This window comes from Octodon degus, unplaced genomic scaffold (assembly GCF_000260255.1).
Source record: "Octodon degus isolate 3935 unplaced genomic scaffold, OctDeg1.0 scaffold00034, whole genome shotgun sequence".
In the NCBI taxonomy this organism is placed as follows: Eukaryota; Metazoa; Chordata; class Mammalia; order Rodentia; family Octodontidae; genus Octodon; species Octodon degus.
Window position 1 is genome coordinate 8,568,085 of NW_004524610.1, and position 13,668 is coordinate 8,581,752.

The following is a 13,668-nucleotide window of genomic DNA, read 5'->3' on the forward strand; positions in this document are numbered from 1 at the left end:
TTGAATAGATTATAAATTGAAAATAAATTATTTACAAACATAATTGAATATAGCAATAAAAATTGTCCAAAATAAAAATGAAAGAATTTACAGATCAGTCATAATAGTTCACTGTGTCAAAACCAAGAAACTTATATTCATATAATTAGAATTCTCAAAGTAGAAAGGAGTGGGCAATAAATATTTAAAGATTTAAAATTTCTGAATTTTGTTCAACTTATAATACCATATTTCCAAGAAAAATGAACCTTTTGCATAAGAAATTTAAATAAAACCATATCAAGATACACAAAAATGAAATTTATCCAAAACTTATTGTAAAGAAAAAAAATCATTAAAGCATATACCTAAAAAATATTAGTGATGGAAGAACAAAATTAAATAGCACCTTATTCTACATTAGAAAGAAAAAAAAGGACCAAGTGTGTAAAAAACTAGACTAACTACAGGACTGAAAGAAAAGATCTGTCCTCTTTGAATTTTATACTTAGCAAACATGCACCTACTATATTTAAATGACAATGGAATACCCATCTCTGATAAAATTAAACATAAAAAAGGGATACAAATGAAGGACCATTTTGTATCTGTATATACAAGATAGGATAGATATATAGCTACTTTCTCTTCATTCAATGAGAAGATAGATTTGTACTGATAGTGTTTGGACGGGATATCATGTCTGCGTCTTGTACTATGACTTAACTACTACAAAGACAACAGTATGCAATGTATTAATTATTGAAACTGTCCCACTAATTGGTTTTGAAACTGTCTCATTGCTATTTGTTTCTCAATAAAGTTATGTTTTTTAAAAAAGAGAATTGCCCTGCATCTCGGAGAAAGCGAGATTTGTTTGGGGAGAAAATGTGGAAGTTTGAGATGTAGAAATAGCTTTAGAGGTAATGTATTTCATACTTAGTGTAGATTAGGAAGCAGCGTAGATTATGTTAAGATTTAACATCAGGAAATCAGATGTTAAGGTTGTGCTATCAAGATGCCTGTGCAAGCAGACTTGTCTCCTGAACAAGAAGTCGGGGTTGCCTGGTATAAGAATAGCTGCTGAAATGTTGTGCTGGAAATACCACCAAGTATTGCTTTCCAAGGGGATAGAAAATAAAACATAATGTTTCTTTATTAAAAACTGAAGGTGATCTTGTTTTGGCGAAATGATCTTTCTGTGCCATTCTAATAAATCTCCCTTGAGAAAGCTCTGCAGAGCTAACCTGATTGGGGGGGGGGGTATAGATAAGCCGGGCATAAGTAGATTTACCCGTGCAGGGCAGGGCGGTGGGGATGGCTCTTGCCAAAGAGATTGATGACCTCCTTGTTGACCTGTTTGACCAAAGGAGTCTAAGTTACACCAAAATAAAAACCTTGGCTCTTTTCCTCAAGAATATGGTTTTGGTCCATTACAGAGTTATTTAGAAAACTAAACACTTGTAAGAATCTTTTTTCTTAGGAGAATTATATTCATAGAGTAAGTGGAGTTTAGCTTTCATTTCCAACTCACCCACTCCCATTTTTCTCAGATATTTATCGAATAATGTGGTTTGTAATCTAAACAAAAAAAGTGCCTTAATCCAGAACATACACATGGACACAATAACACTAGCCTGATGGTGTTTGTACTTTACTAAAACACTGAGATCTTCTCCAAAACAGAGTGGTTTGAGAACATAAGGTCTAGAGTGTAAAGAATTATAATGGAATGATAAACATATCTGGGATTCTATCTAGCCATAGAATCAGAGAGGCAGCACATTCCTGTCTGTCCTTTGGGGGTGGAAAAAATCTAGAGAAGCCGGCTCTATTCCCTTAAAAGAGGGCTGCCTCGGGATGTACATGTGTTTCTCTGTGTGGGAAATGCACACTGACATTTGGACGTAGCAGAGGGCAACCTGGCATTTGGCTCCCACCCTGCCTGCAGAAGCCATTGTGGACAGGCTCTTAGGATGGAGCTTTAATGATCATGGGAGTGTCTTAAGCCCAGGTCATGGGACAAAAGTGAGGCTTAATAGATGAATGTTCAGATAAGCCAGCTTCCCTTACATCTGCTCGCTCTATTTCTTGGGCTTTTAGGATGTGCGTAGTATAGTTTTGTTCTAGAATGTGAAAGGTCCTACTAAGATAGTCATGTTGCAGTCGTGCCAAACTGAAGCGCCTCGAAGGGAATCTACTTTGACATTTTAATCTGTGACTTTGAAATCTCCCCTTCATTCAAGCCTTCCTTGCCCTCCTGAAGGCGCATCGCAAGACCTCTGTTTGGGGTCACATCCAACTGAAGATTAGCTGGGCTTACGTGTGCAGCGAGCTGATCTGACAGAAAGAGAAAAGCAGGCAAAGGAGAAAATAAACGTTGGAAATGGAAGCAATACTGGAATTGTGCTTTAGTGGATATCCAAATATTTCTGCTGAGGGCCAGCCAAATAGCTCAGCAGATTAAAGCCCCTGCTTAGGCAGATGCAGGGGCCGGGAGTTCGATCCCCAGTGTGATGTGCTAGCCTGGCCTCCAGGGCATGCTGAGATGCTGACTGAGACTGGGCATGGTGACGCTCATCTGTAACCCCAGCTCTTGGGAGGCTGTAAATAGGAGGATCGTTATCTTTTTTTTTTTTTTTTTTTAATTTTTATTTATTTATTTATGTGTGTGTGTGGCCAGCTCAGCCCACCAGGGGGCGGGGCTGGCTGGCATGTGGTACTGGGGATTGAACCGCGGTCCCTGTGTTTTTGCTAAACTTGTTCTAAGTAGGTGCTTTAGACCACTGAGCCATCTCACCAGCCCCCATGGAGGATCGTTATCTGATCTATGTACTGAGACCCTGTAGATCCTGTACTAAATGCAGTAAAAAAAATAAGTTGCTGAGATGGATCTCAGTGGTCAGAGTTGGTATTGGCGAATGTTGGAAGTCTGTCACTGTCTCTTAATATGTGTACAAATTGTGGGCTCATTTCAGCACACGTCTTTATCGCCATTCAGTGCAAACAGTAGAAGTCGTGTGCCCCACGCCAGTTCTTCATTGATGGCCTCATTTCTGAATGCTTTCTAGTGAGGCCGCGGCTCTCCCTGCTGGCCACAGGCTGCTCTGAGAGCTGGGATGTCTGTGAAGTGAGTGCCCTTGGAGGGAAGTGAGCGCCTGCCCCGACTGCCAGAGTGTAAGTCAAGTTTGCATTCGGCCTTGGGAGACCGTGTGTCCCCGCAGAGGAAAAGGCATTCTCCGAGCGAGCGTAGAGAAGACATTTGCACTCTCTAAGCTCAAGGTCTCTGCTTTGTGATGGAGCCTGTCCAGGCCTCTCTGGGACATGAGTAGAAGGAAGTACTGATGGTGTCTGCTGCTGTCCAGGCTGCGGGAGTTCCACAAAGCTGCCCAGTACCTTGTTAGTCCATCAGAGGGCGACATCTCAAGCCGTGCAGTTTCACACAGTTCTCATAGTGAAGACCATACTGATGGAGACGCGCTTCCTGGGAGAGGCCGGGCCTTTGTGGCCCAACTAAGGGGATATGGAGGAAGTGTGTGGGCACTGCCAGCGAAGGTGCTGGCGGGTTTCAGGGTCTACCTGAAGATGCACAGTCCTCAGCATAACTTCTGCCCCACGAGTGCCAATGTGTATTCTCCCAACCAGAAAGAATCCCGTGTAGGAAAGTGCCAGCATCCCTTTTTCAGTTGTTTTTTTCAATACTGGGGATTAAATCCAGAGCCTTTGCACTGAGCTACATCTCAACCCTTTTCTAGTCTCGAGACAGGGTTTTGCTAAATTGCCCAGATTGGGCTTGAATTTGGAATCTTCCTGCCTCATTCTCTCAGGGTGCGGGGTGCCTGGCAGGGCTAGTATCATAGAGGTCGTATGTCCCAGGGTCCCTTTCCAGCAATGGAATCTCCTGGGATGGATGGTCTAGCAGATTGGAGCTGCTGGGAAAGGGAGCGTTGCCATGGAGTTTTGGACCCCAACACTCCTGAGTCAGCCAGGCCCCTCCCTGCTGAGAATCAGGTTCCCATTCTCTTGGGCTCTTGTTGACGTGCCACACCTGAGCCCGACCCCCATGTGGGGTGGATCAGGCAGACTCATGACTCCCTCTGTAGAAGGGGCCCTAGAAGCCTTGTCTGTCAGGAAGAACGATTATGGCAGAAGCGAAGTGGGCTAGCCAAGCATGGTGGTGCACGTCTGCAATCCCAGCACTCTGAGCGAGGCAGGGGCAGGAGGAATCACAAGTTTGAGAGCCCTGGCTGGCAATGTAGCTAGTTAGTGAGACCCTGTCTCAAAACAAAAAGTAAGCTCTGGGGATGTGGCACAGAGAACCCCTTCAACTCCCAGCACCAAAACTGAAAAGCAAAGCAGAACAGCAGCAGGTTTAGCCCCAGTGGCACCTGGCATTTTCATGAAAAAGTGGGAGGTATCCCTCTGGTGGAAAAAATCTCTCACTCTACAGCCACATACGAAGGTCCCCACTTGCTGGAATCCTCAGCTCATAAAGGATGCCTTGTGGGGAGCTGAAGTGCTTGCGGGCTTTAGCCAGGGCTTGTGTTACGCTGCAGGCTGGGGGTGTCTCAGCAGGCTGCTCTGTCATGTGAGATTGGGCCAGGGATGCAGTTGAAAGGATGTGGTTGGTTTGGTTGCCAGGCAGCACTCAGGGCGCAGCCCTGCCTGACACCCTCCTCTGTAAATCTTGCTATGGTCCCTGGCTGCTGGGGTGTTGCTGATGACTGCTACTTTGCCTGCCCTCAGAAGACCTCATGCCAGTAGGTTAAGGTGGCCCTCATGCTGGTAGACGGTGGGGCCAGATGTGGCTGTGGATGACTAGCGAGGTTTTCAGCTCCCTGTGGGCTTGTCCAGACTCACTTTCTGTTGAGCCCTAGAGCCAGGCTCCTCAGTAAGTCACTCCACACAGGTCAGCACCATGGCTCCTGATCCATCTCTGCAGACACGAAACATCCCGCGTTAGAGGCAGCACACAGGGGATCCATGACTCTGGTGCCAGACTGGTGACCCCTTCCCAAAGCCAACCTGGTGCCTTGTGGCCAGGGACAGATCACACCCACCACAAGGCTGTCACTCTGCCCATGCCTGGCAGCCTGATCACTCAGAGCTCTGTCCCCCTCTTGGAGCTATTGGCCGTTCGTCACTGTTATTGACGCTTTCTCGGGTTGCAGTGTTCCTGTTCCCTTGCATCTGCATCCCTTGACGCCGGGCACACTGCCTTGGCCCTTGCAGTGATTACGCCATGTGTTTGGGCTTCTAGAACGTTCCGTATGATGATGGTATGCACTTTATTGCAAAAGCCACTCAACCAAAGCCTGGGCTGATGGTCAGGCTGTGTGGTGACTGTCCAGGCTCGCTCCTGTCCACAGGCATCTGGGACTTCTGAGCTTTCCAGATGTGCTCATGTGTCCTCTCTGTCCCCTGGCAAGCTTCTTTTCACAAAGGCCCAGCAGGCTGCTCCATGGGCAGCTTGGAATAGAGCAGCATTTCATCCTGTGTCAGGCGCTTCAGTCCTTTTGTGGGTGGGTTTTAACCCAGACGATTGGAGATTAATAACTTCCGTCTCGGGCTGAGAGGTGTCCCCCAAGCAGCACCCAGGAGGGACAGAAAGGATCACTCTGCCTGGTAGGTTTTGTTGTTGCTGTTAAGACAGGAAAATCAGTACTACAGTTGATTTATTAATGTTCTCATTCTCCTTACATTTTCCTCTGTGTTCTAAGTGTTGTTGAAATTTTCGTCCTATTTTATTTCAGTGGCAACTATTGTTCCTCAGTATGACCTGTACATACTACTGTACTTTTCTATAATGCACGTTCCAAAGCTCGTCTCTTAGTGATTGGTAGATGGTCATGGGAGACCCACACTTGGGTCCAAATAACCAAATGAACTTGCAGTGTATGTGGGGAGGTGAGACCACTGCGTACAGCGAGCAGCGGGACCCTCAACGGCGTTTGGAGGGGTCCTTTAGAGCGGACCATCTAATGAAGATGTCACAGAAGACGTGGTGCCTGAGGAATGAAAATGACTCAGGAAAGTGGACAGAGTAAAGAACCACACTCTGGTGTGTGTGCGTACATGCACACACGTGCACATGTGTGTGGTGACTGTTCAGATGTGGGGTGGTGCGAATGCAGCCCAGGAGACAGAGTCACACTGGGGCAGCTGTGCTGGGAAGCAACATGTGTGGTAGGAGGACTTTTCCAAAGGAAGGCTGGCATGAAATTGTGAAGGGCCCTGAGTGCCAACCCGAGGAACTTGTAGGATGAGCTCTAGATAATATCAAGTGGGCGTGAGACTGAAGTTTTGAGACAAGGGTATGATGTTTCAGAAAAGTGATTTGGGCAATGGCATGCAGGATGTTGTATTTGAGGTAGACCAGGAGGTTGAGGAGTAATCCAGGGAAAAATCTGGACCAGCCCTGGGAGGCAGCTGTGGAGCCGCGGGAGCCAATCCATGCATTGATTCACTTGCTCGGCAGATATCGAGTCCACGGTGGAGCACTGGGCCCTGGTGCTAGGTGTGGAGAGTCAAAGCAAAGTTACCAGGATCCCTGCTCCAGAGAGGAGCGGAGCCTTGAGCGGCTGCTGGCTTGGGGATCCTGGAGGTGTCTCTGCTGCCATGAGGCACAGGCCCTGCAGGAGTTGCGGGGGGCAGGCCAGCCTGCCTGGGTGCTTCCTGGAGAGGCTGGCTGAATTGACTTGTTAATTTTTTTTTTTTTTTCTAAATCCTTCCTCAGGTTTATTTGTACAAAGAGCACAGGAGGACACCAGCCCCCCCCCAGATGGCACCCCAGGGGTCACACCAGTCCTTCTGTTTTTACATCAGCAGATAAGAGGCTTTTACTGTGGAGCCTTCACGGGGGCCTGGGCACCTTGGGGGCCTGGGCCAGAGCAGAAGTTGGAGCCTGGGCCTTGGCTGGAGCCTGGGCCTTTGGCCAGCTAGGCCTGTGACCCTTGGCAGTGTAGGCACAGATATGCTTCTCAGGCTTGGGGTGGGCAACATAGGCAAGTCAAGCAATCCTGCGGTTTACTCCCTTTGGGATGATCTTGGGCTTAACCTCCTTGGGCTTGACAAGGGTCTTGATAGCCTCGGTGTGTGCACTAATGGCCTTGGCACTGTTTGCTTGCATCTTTTTGAAGCCCTTCTTGTGCTTCTTGGCATGTTTCTAAGGAACTTGAGATCTACCCCCTTCAGGGATTTGTAGCTTTGTGACCAAGGTTTCTTGATGCCATTTCTGTGCCATTTTTGGGACTGGTTGTACGTGGTGTGATTCTTGGACTTGCCCATAACTGCATTGTAAATTGTAGCTGCCAAGTGCCTGGAACTGGAAGAAGAACTTGACTTATTAATTTTTAATTTTCAGGTTTCAATAACTTTGTTGTAAGCTACATTCTTTAAACAGAAGAATGTGTAAAGTATAAGTACAGCTTAGTGAATAATTAAATGCTCATGTCATATGGCCTTGAAGTGAGTTCTGAAGGGCGGAGAAGGCAGGAGAGGACTGCTGTGGATTCAGTAATGCCAAGTGGGTGATTGGTGAATAACGTGGCTCCCGAGGCTCCATGTTTCCATTCCTAGGGCTGCTTCAGATTCCTCCCTGGACAGAAGAGGCAGGGGGCAGAGCAAGGGCCTATGAGGAGCGTGGCTGTGTGGGAGGGACCTGCATCCAGCTCTGTGACCTGTGAGCTGATGTCAGTAAGGTAAGGCCGGAGAGTGGGGCGGGAGTGTCTGGCTGGATTCTGTCTGAGCACCCTAGGGGGAGAAAGGGGAGCTGCCTCAGGGTCTCCACTGCCTTTGCCCCAGCACCACTTGGTTCATCATTCTGGTAGCAGTGGTTTGTAGTAGAGGCAGGATGGCTGGGGCTGGAGATGCAGCTCAGGGCCAGAGAGCTCGCCGAGTAGGCGCAAGGCTCTGGGTCTGATAGCCAGTGACACAGAAGAGAAGAAGAGAAAAGATGAAAGGGGAAGTAGAGAAAGAGGAAGTAGGCATAAAAGAAGAGCATAAAGAAGGAAGGAGGGGGAGGAGAAAAGGAAGAGAGGAGAAGAAAGGAGCAGAAGGAGAGGAAGGAGAAGGAGGGGGAAGTGAGGGAAGAAGAGAAAAAGGAAGAGGAGGCTCAAGAAGAGGGAGAAGGAGGAGGAAAAGGAAGCAAGGGAGAAGAAGAAGGAGAGGGAGGAGATGGAGAAGAGAAGGTTGGAATGGTGGTCAGGAGGTTGATGTCATCTAGATTAGAGAGCAGCGATTGAAGGAATCGAGAGCAACAGAACAGTAAAGGAACAGGGATGAGGAGGTTGGGGATTGGCTGATGGAACGATGCACACTGGGTTGGAAGATGGTGGAAAGAGGATGGGCTTCCTGTGGATGTTCTGACCAGGAAGAGCCCATGGGACAAGAACGGCACTGCAAACTATTACTATTGCATGCTGAATACTCGGTTTGTCAGCTTTCCATTGCTGTGACAAAATACTTCAGAAAAATCAAAAGAAAGCAAGATTTAGTCTGGTTCATAGATGTAGAGATTTCAGCCCATAGTGGCTTGGCCATTTTGCTTTGAGCCTGCCATGAGGCAATCCATTGTGGCTGGAAAGCACATGGTGGAGGAAATCTTTCACCTTTCAACTTTCACCTTACAAGGAAGTACAGACTGAGAGGGAGGGGCCAGGGCTCCACTCTTCCCTCAAGGCCACGCCCCCATGACCTCCCCGACCCCACCCCACCCGGTCAGGCCTGACCTCCTCTCTCACAGGACTTCGGGCAGGCAGCACTGCCCTTTAGGGGCCATTGGAGATCCAAACCCTGTCAAAACCAGACAACAATCGCTTGTGTGAGCCGCAGGAGACTCCACCCTGGCCAGGTATGTGGCCCATTCTGTGGCAGTTTTTGCCCCCATTTGGTATGTGTGTTTGGCAAAGAGAAATGACATGATTAAATGCTCATGAGACCAGATGAGGCCATCCCAAGTTTATTAAAAGAAACTCATGCTGGAATTACCAAATGGAGAAACTTGTCCGCTGCAGCCTCGAAGCCATGCAGAGCAGCACTGGCTTTGGGGTGGCCTCTCCTTCTCCCACGGGGAGGGCTGGGGCTTACTTCCTGTATAAAGTGGATATGTTACATCATTGGCCAGGTCTTGAGGGAACTGAGAAGTGCTGCTAGTTGTCACTAAGAAAAATCCACTCCAGAAAAAAATAGGCCACTACGTTTGGACTCAGCATGTGGAAAACTATGGTGGAGCTCCTTTCCCCTACTTATTCTTTAAAATTAAAAATACTTCCCCTTCCTTTCTTTTATTTAAATAACTACCTAATAGCTTTTGGACAGCAACATAAAATTACTGGATGGGCCAGAATATGGGGAACATTTTAATTAAATCTAAGGTTTCATTTGATTTTTCATTTATTAAGAAATGCTGGCCTCCAAAAATCCTGATTTCTCCTGCCCCCTTCTTATGTATCCTGGTGCACTTGGCAGTGCTGAGGCTGCCTCCTTCCTGCTGCAGACCAGCAAAGCCCTTGCTGAAGCTCCTGCTAATTTGAATTCAGCTGGCTGGGTAAAAACTTCACGCACAAATACTGTCAGGAGTGTCATGAACTCCTGTTATGGCTGTGTCTAGATGCCCCCCCAAAGCCTCATTTGGTCACAGGTGGGGCTTTGACAGAGGAGGCTGGATCTAGGGAGTGTGACGCTGGGGTTAAGGCTGTGTGACTGCTTGCTACTAAGTCAGTCCACTGATTTTAGCAACCCCAGTAGGCCAGGCCCCCAGCCCCCTTGTCTGGCTGGGTCTCACCTTTCTTCTTTCCTTGGGAACCCACCTACCATGATAAAGAGGCTTCTTGGATTCAGGAATAAATTCAGAGTCTAAAAGGGGCAGAAAGAAGCTGCTGAGGTTTCTGGCTTGCTTTGCTGCCTTCTGCCTGCCATGAACTCTTTCTCCTTTGTGATGCCCCTCTCCCATGCTGCCCTGCCTTAGAGCCAGCCAATTAGAGACTGAAATCTTTACACACTGTGAGCTGTTCCTCCTTTAACTTGTGGATGTTGGGGTATTTTGTCTCAGCAATGAGGAAAGAAGCAAAGACAGCTCCCTTGACATTTAGTCTTTTGCAGGGAAATTATAGTGTTGGCTTTTGCATTTATTAATTTGTTTCTTTTTGAGTTTTAGTGAAGCAGAACAAAAACCTGAAAACAGAAGGCCCTTACTTTTATTTGTCTTTTTGAGACAGGGCCTCACTAGCAGCTCAGGCTAGCCTTGAGCTCACTTTGTAGCCCAGGCTGGTCTCAAACTCACAATGATCCTCCTGCCTCAGCCTCCCAAGTTCTGGGATTATAGGCATGTGACACCATGCCTGGGAGAAGAACTTTATTTTCATTTTCAGTGTAGCTTCCTCAATCCAAGAAGAAGCCTCTTTATTGTGGTAGGTGGGTTCCCAAGGAAAAAAGAAAGGTGAGACCAAGCCAGACACAAGAGGCTTGGGGCCTTGGGAATTATGGGCTGGGGAGACAGGGCTTGGAGAAACACAATTTGAGTAGTCTTAAAGCTGGAGCTAAATGTGTTAGTGCCAATAAAGGGAGTTGAGGAAGAGATGATGGAAGCTGACATGCCTGGAAAACCTGGACTCCATCCTGCAGAAACTCCGTGGACTCTTACGGAAGGTTTAACTTCTTTCAAAGTGGTGTTTGAGGCCGAAGTGCTTGACTTCTCCCTGCAGGGAGGGACTCAGTGGCTCTGCCGTTGCTTGAATCTCTTTTCTCACTGGCTCTAGGAGACCAGGGGAAGCTAATGACCTCTCCTGAGTTGGGTGCCACAAACTCTTGGCTGCCTGAAGCCAAGTGATACCACCTCAGCAGAGCCCAGCTTCTCCACCTACACAGCCACCCTGGCTTCCCATTTATGCTGCAAGAAAGACTTTCTGAATGAATGCAGCAGACACCGTCCCTGTACTGACTGATAGACACTTGTTCCAGTGCAGGAAAGTCTTGTGTCAGCCTCCTGCAGTGAGGGCGATGATTTTTATTGATTTCATTTTTCTCACAGAGCTGATGGTGTAGACCTGTGAAACAGCAAGCTGATGAAAATGAAGATGGTGAGTTGCCAGCTTGTGTCTGTCCTTATCTCCAAGGAAAAACAAACACTGTCTCAGGGAGCTGCTTCTCCACGCCAAGACAAATGAGCTGCTGAAGTGTCATGATTCTGAAATGGGAGCCAGATACATCAAGGATCATTTGCTGGTCAACCTCAGGGTATCTGTCATAAATAAAAAATGACTTGTGCTGTCTGTTTCAGGACTTTGTCTTGGGACTGCTACGATGTCTTCTGAGACATGAAGTCTTCCCTGCAAGACACAGCTTGGTGCTTTCCTATCCCCTCTCTTCTGAGGTGCCTATCAGGAGCAATCAGTTTTTTATCAACTGCCATGTTGGACAGCTTTTCACCTGTCGTCTCAGCGACACATTTTATGATGAGGATAAGGAGGAGGGCAGGGTGGAGTCCTCTAGCCCTTGCTTATCATCTTTCCTCCTGGGCTATCTCCCTCCATTACCCCTTGTCTGCTTCTCCTTCCATGTTTGCCTACTCTGCCCCAACTACTGGGGATTGTGGACACAAAGGTGAATAAGTAGTGTGTCTCTTAGGCTAAAAAGCTGTAAAATCTTGGACTAAACTGATTTTTGTTCAATTGTTAAACAAATTATGCTCAGCATCCCAAACTGGCACTTAAAAAAATAAAACAAGTAAAAACAAAGCACAAGATGACAGTACCGCTTTTTGGGTGAGGGCTGAGGGGCTGAGGTGGGCAAGAGGGTGCGGGGTGGCTACAATAAATCCTAAATGAATGGAAAAGCTTTCCTTTGGTGTGTATTATTTCTCTCCATTCCTGAAGCCCTTTCTTTGTCCGTGTTTCCCCCTATAAAGTCTCACACACATCTCCTTCATGCTTCCTCTGTGTGCTATAAACTTGTATGGTCTGTTTTAAAATTTTTAACTTAAATTTTCTGAATAGGCAATAAGTTGACATGGTTTAAAATACAAAACAGATCAAAACTGAGTCCCCAATAAATGTTTGCCTCTTTCCTTCTCCCTGTTCCCTGTGGGTGTCCTGACCACCCAGCTCTGCACCTTAAAGCAACCACTGTGCACTGTCACAGCTAAACTGGCTCAAGGCGAAGTGCGGAGCCATCAGTGCAGTCCCACGTGGCGCAGAGGCAAGAACAAAGCCCCGGAGCGGGGTGGCCCCCAGCTCTCAGGGTAGCCGGCCCTCATCAATGCCTTAGACATGGACATGATGACCTTCCCGTGGCGATCTCTTTTGGAATAAGAATCTGTTGAGAAAGTGTGGGTGAATGCATGTTGGAAATTGTCACGTAAAGACCACAGAGGCCAGGAAAGGGAAAATCTGTAGCCTAAAGTCGTGTCCTCCGGGCAGCAGCTGAGTCATGAGAAGGCTGCCCAGGGAGCACTGTCACTTGATTTCACAGCTCTCGTGGCACAGAATTGGGGCGCCCACTGGCCCCCAGGTGCAGTTCTTCCCGCCAGCTTCGCAGCCCCTCCCGCATGCTCGCATCTCAGGCAGGAGTGGTGGCCTCTCTTAGGTGCACAGCTAAACTAGGAACATAGCGTCTTTGTAGCCGCCGCCCCTCCACCTTCTGCCTGCAAAGGCTGGTTGCCTAGGCGGCAACTCCTTCCTGGTTTGTAGGGCGACATCTAGTCTGGCAAAGATATGTGCCAGGGAGCAGCGCAGGCCTCAGGGATACTGTCACTGTCCTGCTTGAAGGGGAGCCATTGACTTCAGAGGAAGTGCCACTTGAGGGAGGAATGCAGACCCCGACTTGCAGTTAGATGGGCCCGCGTGAAGGGCGCTGGCCTGATAGCCAGGTCTGGAGCCTCGTTTATCCACAGGAGATAGGAAGCCAGCGCCGAGATAGCTTAGGCTTCCCATCCGCACCTGGCCCCCGAGAGCAGCGGGGCTCCTGAGATAGGAGCTCTGTGTCTGGCACGGCTAGTCTCGGTGGCGCAGAGGGACCGATGCTCTTCAGTGGCAGCAAGCGCTGCTGAGGTTTTATCAGAGCGACCTTAAGCTTACACCATCTTTGTTTTTTTTAAATGATGATGATTACTATTTTTCTGAGACTCAAAAATAACTAGCAGGTTTGCGCATTGTTTTTCCTGTACCAAGCAGCCAAAGAAATGTCCAGGATTCCTGAGAGGATGTGGAAGCTTATGAACCTTTGCGGCCTCTCTCTTTCCTTTCTTTCCCTAGGTGTGAGAGATTACCCCACAGATAACTCTCTGGCAGCGTGTGTGGTCATAAGGGCTTTCCAATGCCAGGAACTGAATGCTCGTGTCTTAGGGCATCTTTGAAGTTCCTTATCTTCTGTGTTGGGGGAGATTGCACCTCACTTTGAAGTGTTGTGGTGAGTCACACTGGGATGTCTGGGTGCAGGCAGAGGCGCTGTGAGCTGCTCCATGGAGGACTCTCTGGAGATGCCTGGGACACTGCTGATCGGATTACTGGTATTTTAGTGAGTGCTCAATATAAATCTGAACACTGGCCGGGCGTGGTGGCACACAGCTCTAATTCCAGCACTCGGGAGGCTGAAGCATGAGATCATTGAGAGTTCAAGACCAGCCTGGACTACAAATTCAGCTCAAGGCCTGCCTGAACTGCATAGCAAGACCCTGTCTCAAAAAGACAAAAA

General features: G+C 48.0%; 1 protein-coding gene across 2 annotated transcripts in view; it reads left to right on the forward strand.

Moving 5' to 3' along the window:
* Positions 1-11,705, forward strand: part of Trmt11 (tRNA methyltransferase 11 homolog) — a 58,157-nt gene extending 46,452 nt beyond the window's left edge. For both annotated transcript variants that reach the window (XM_023714298.1, XM_023714299.1), the window contains 2 exons: positions 7,558-7,679; positions 11,009-11,705. In XM_023714298.1, the coding sequence (XP_023570066.1) occupies positions 7,558-7,679; positions 11,009-11,030 (144 nt within the window). In that variant the 3' untranslated portion in view covers positions 11,031-11,705. The remainder of the gene's footprint in view (positions 1-7,557; positions 7,680-11,008) is intronic.
* Positions 11,706-13,668: the final 1,963 nt, after the last annotated feature.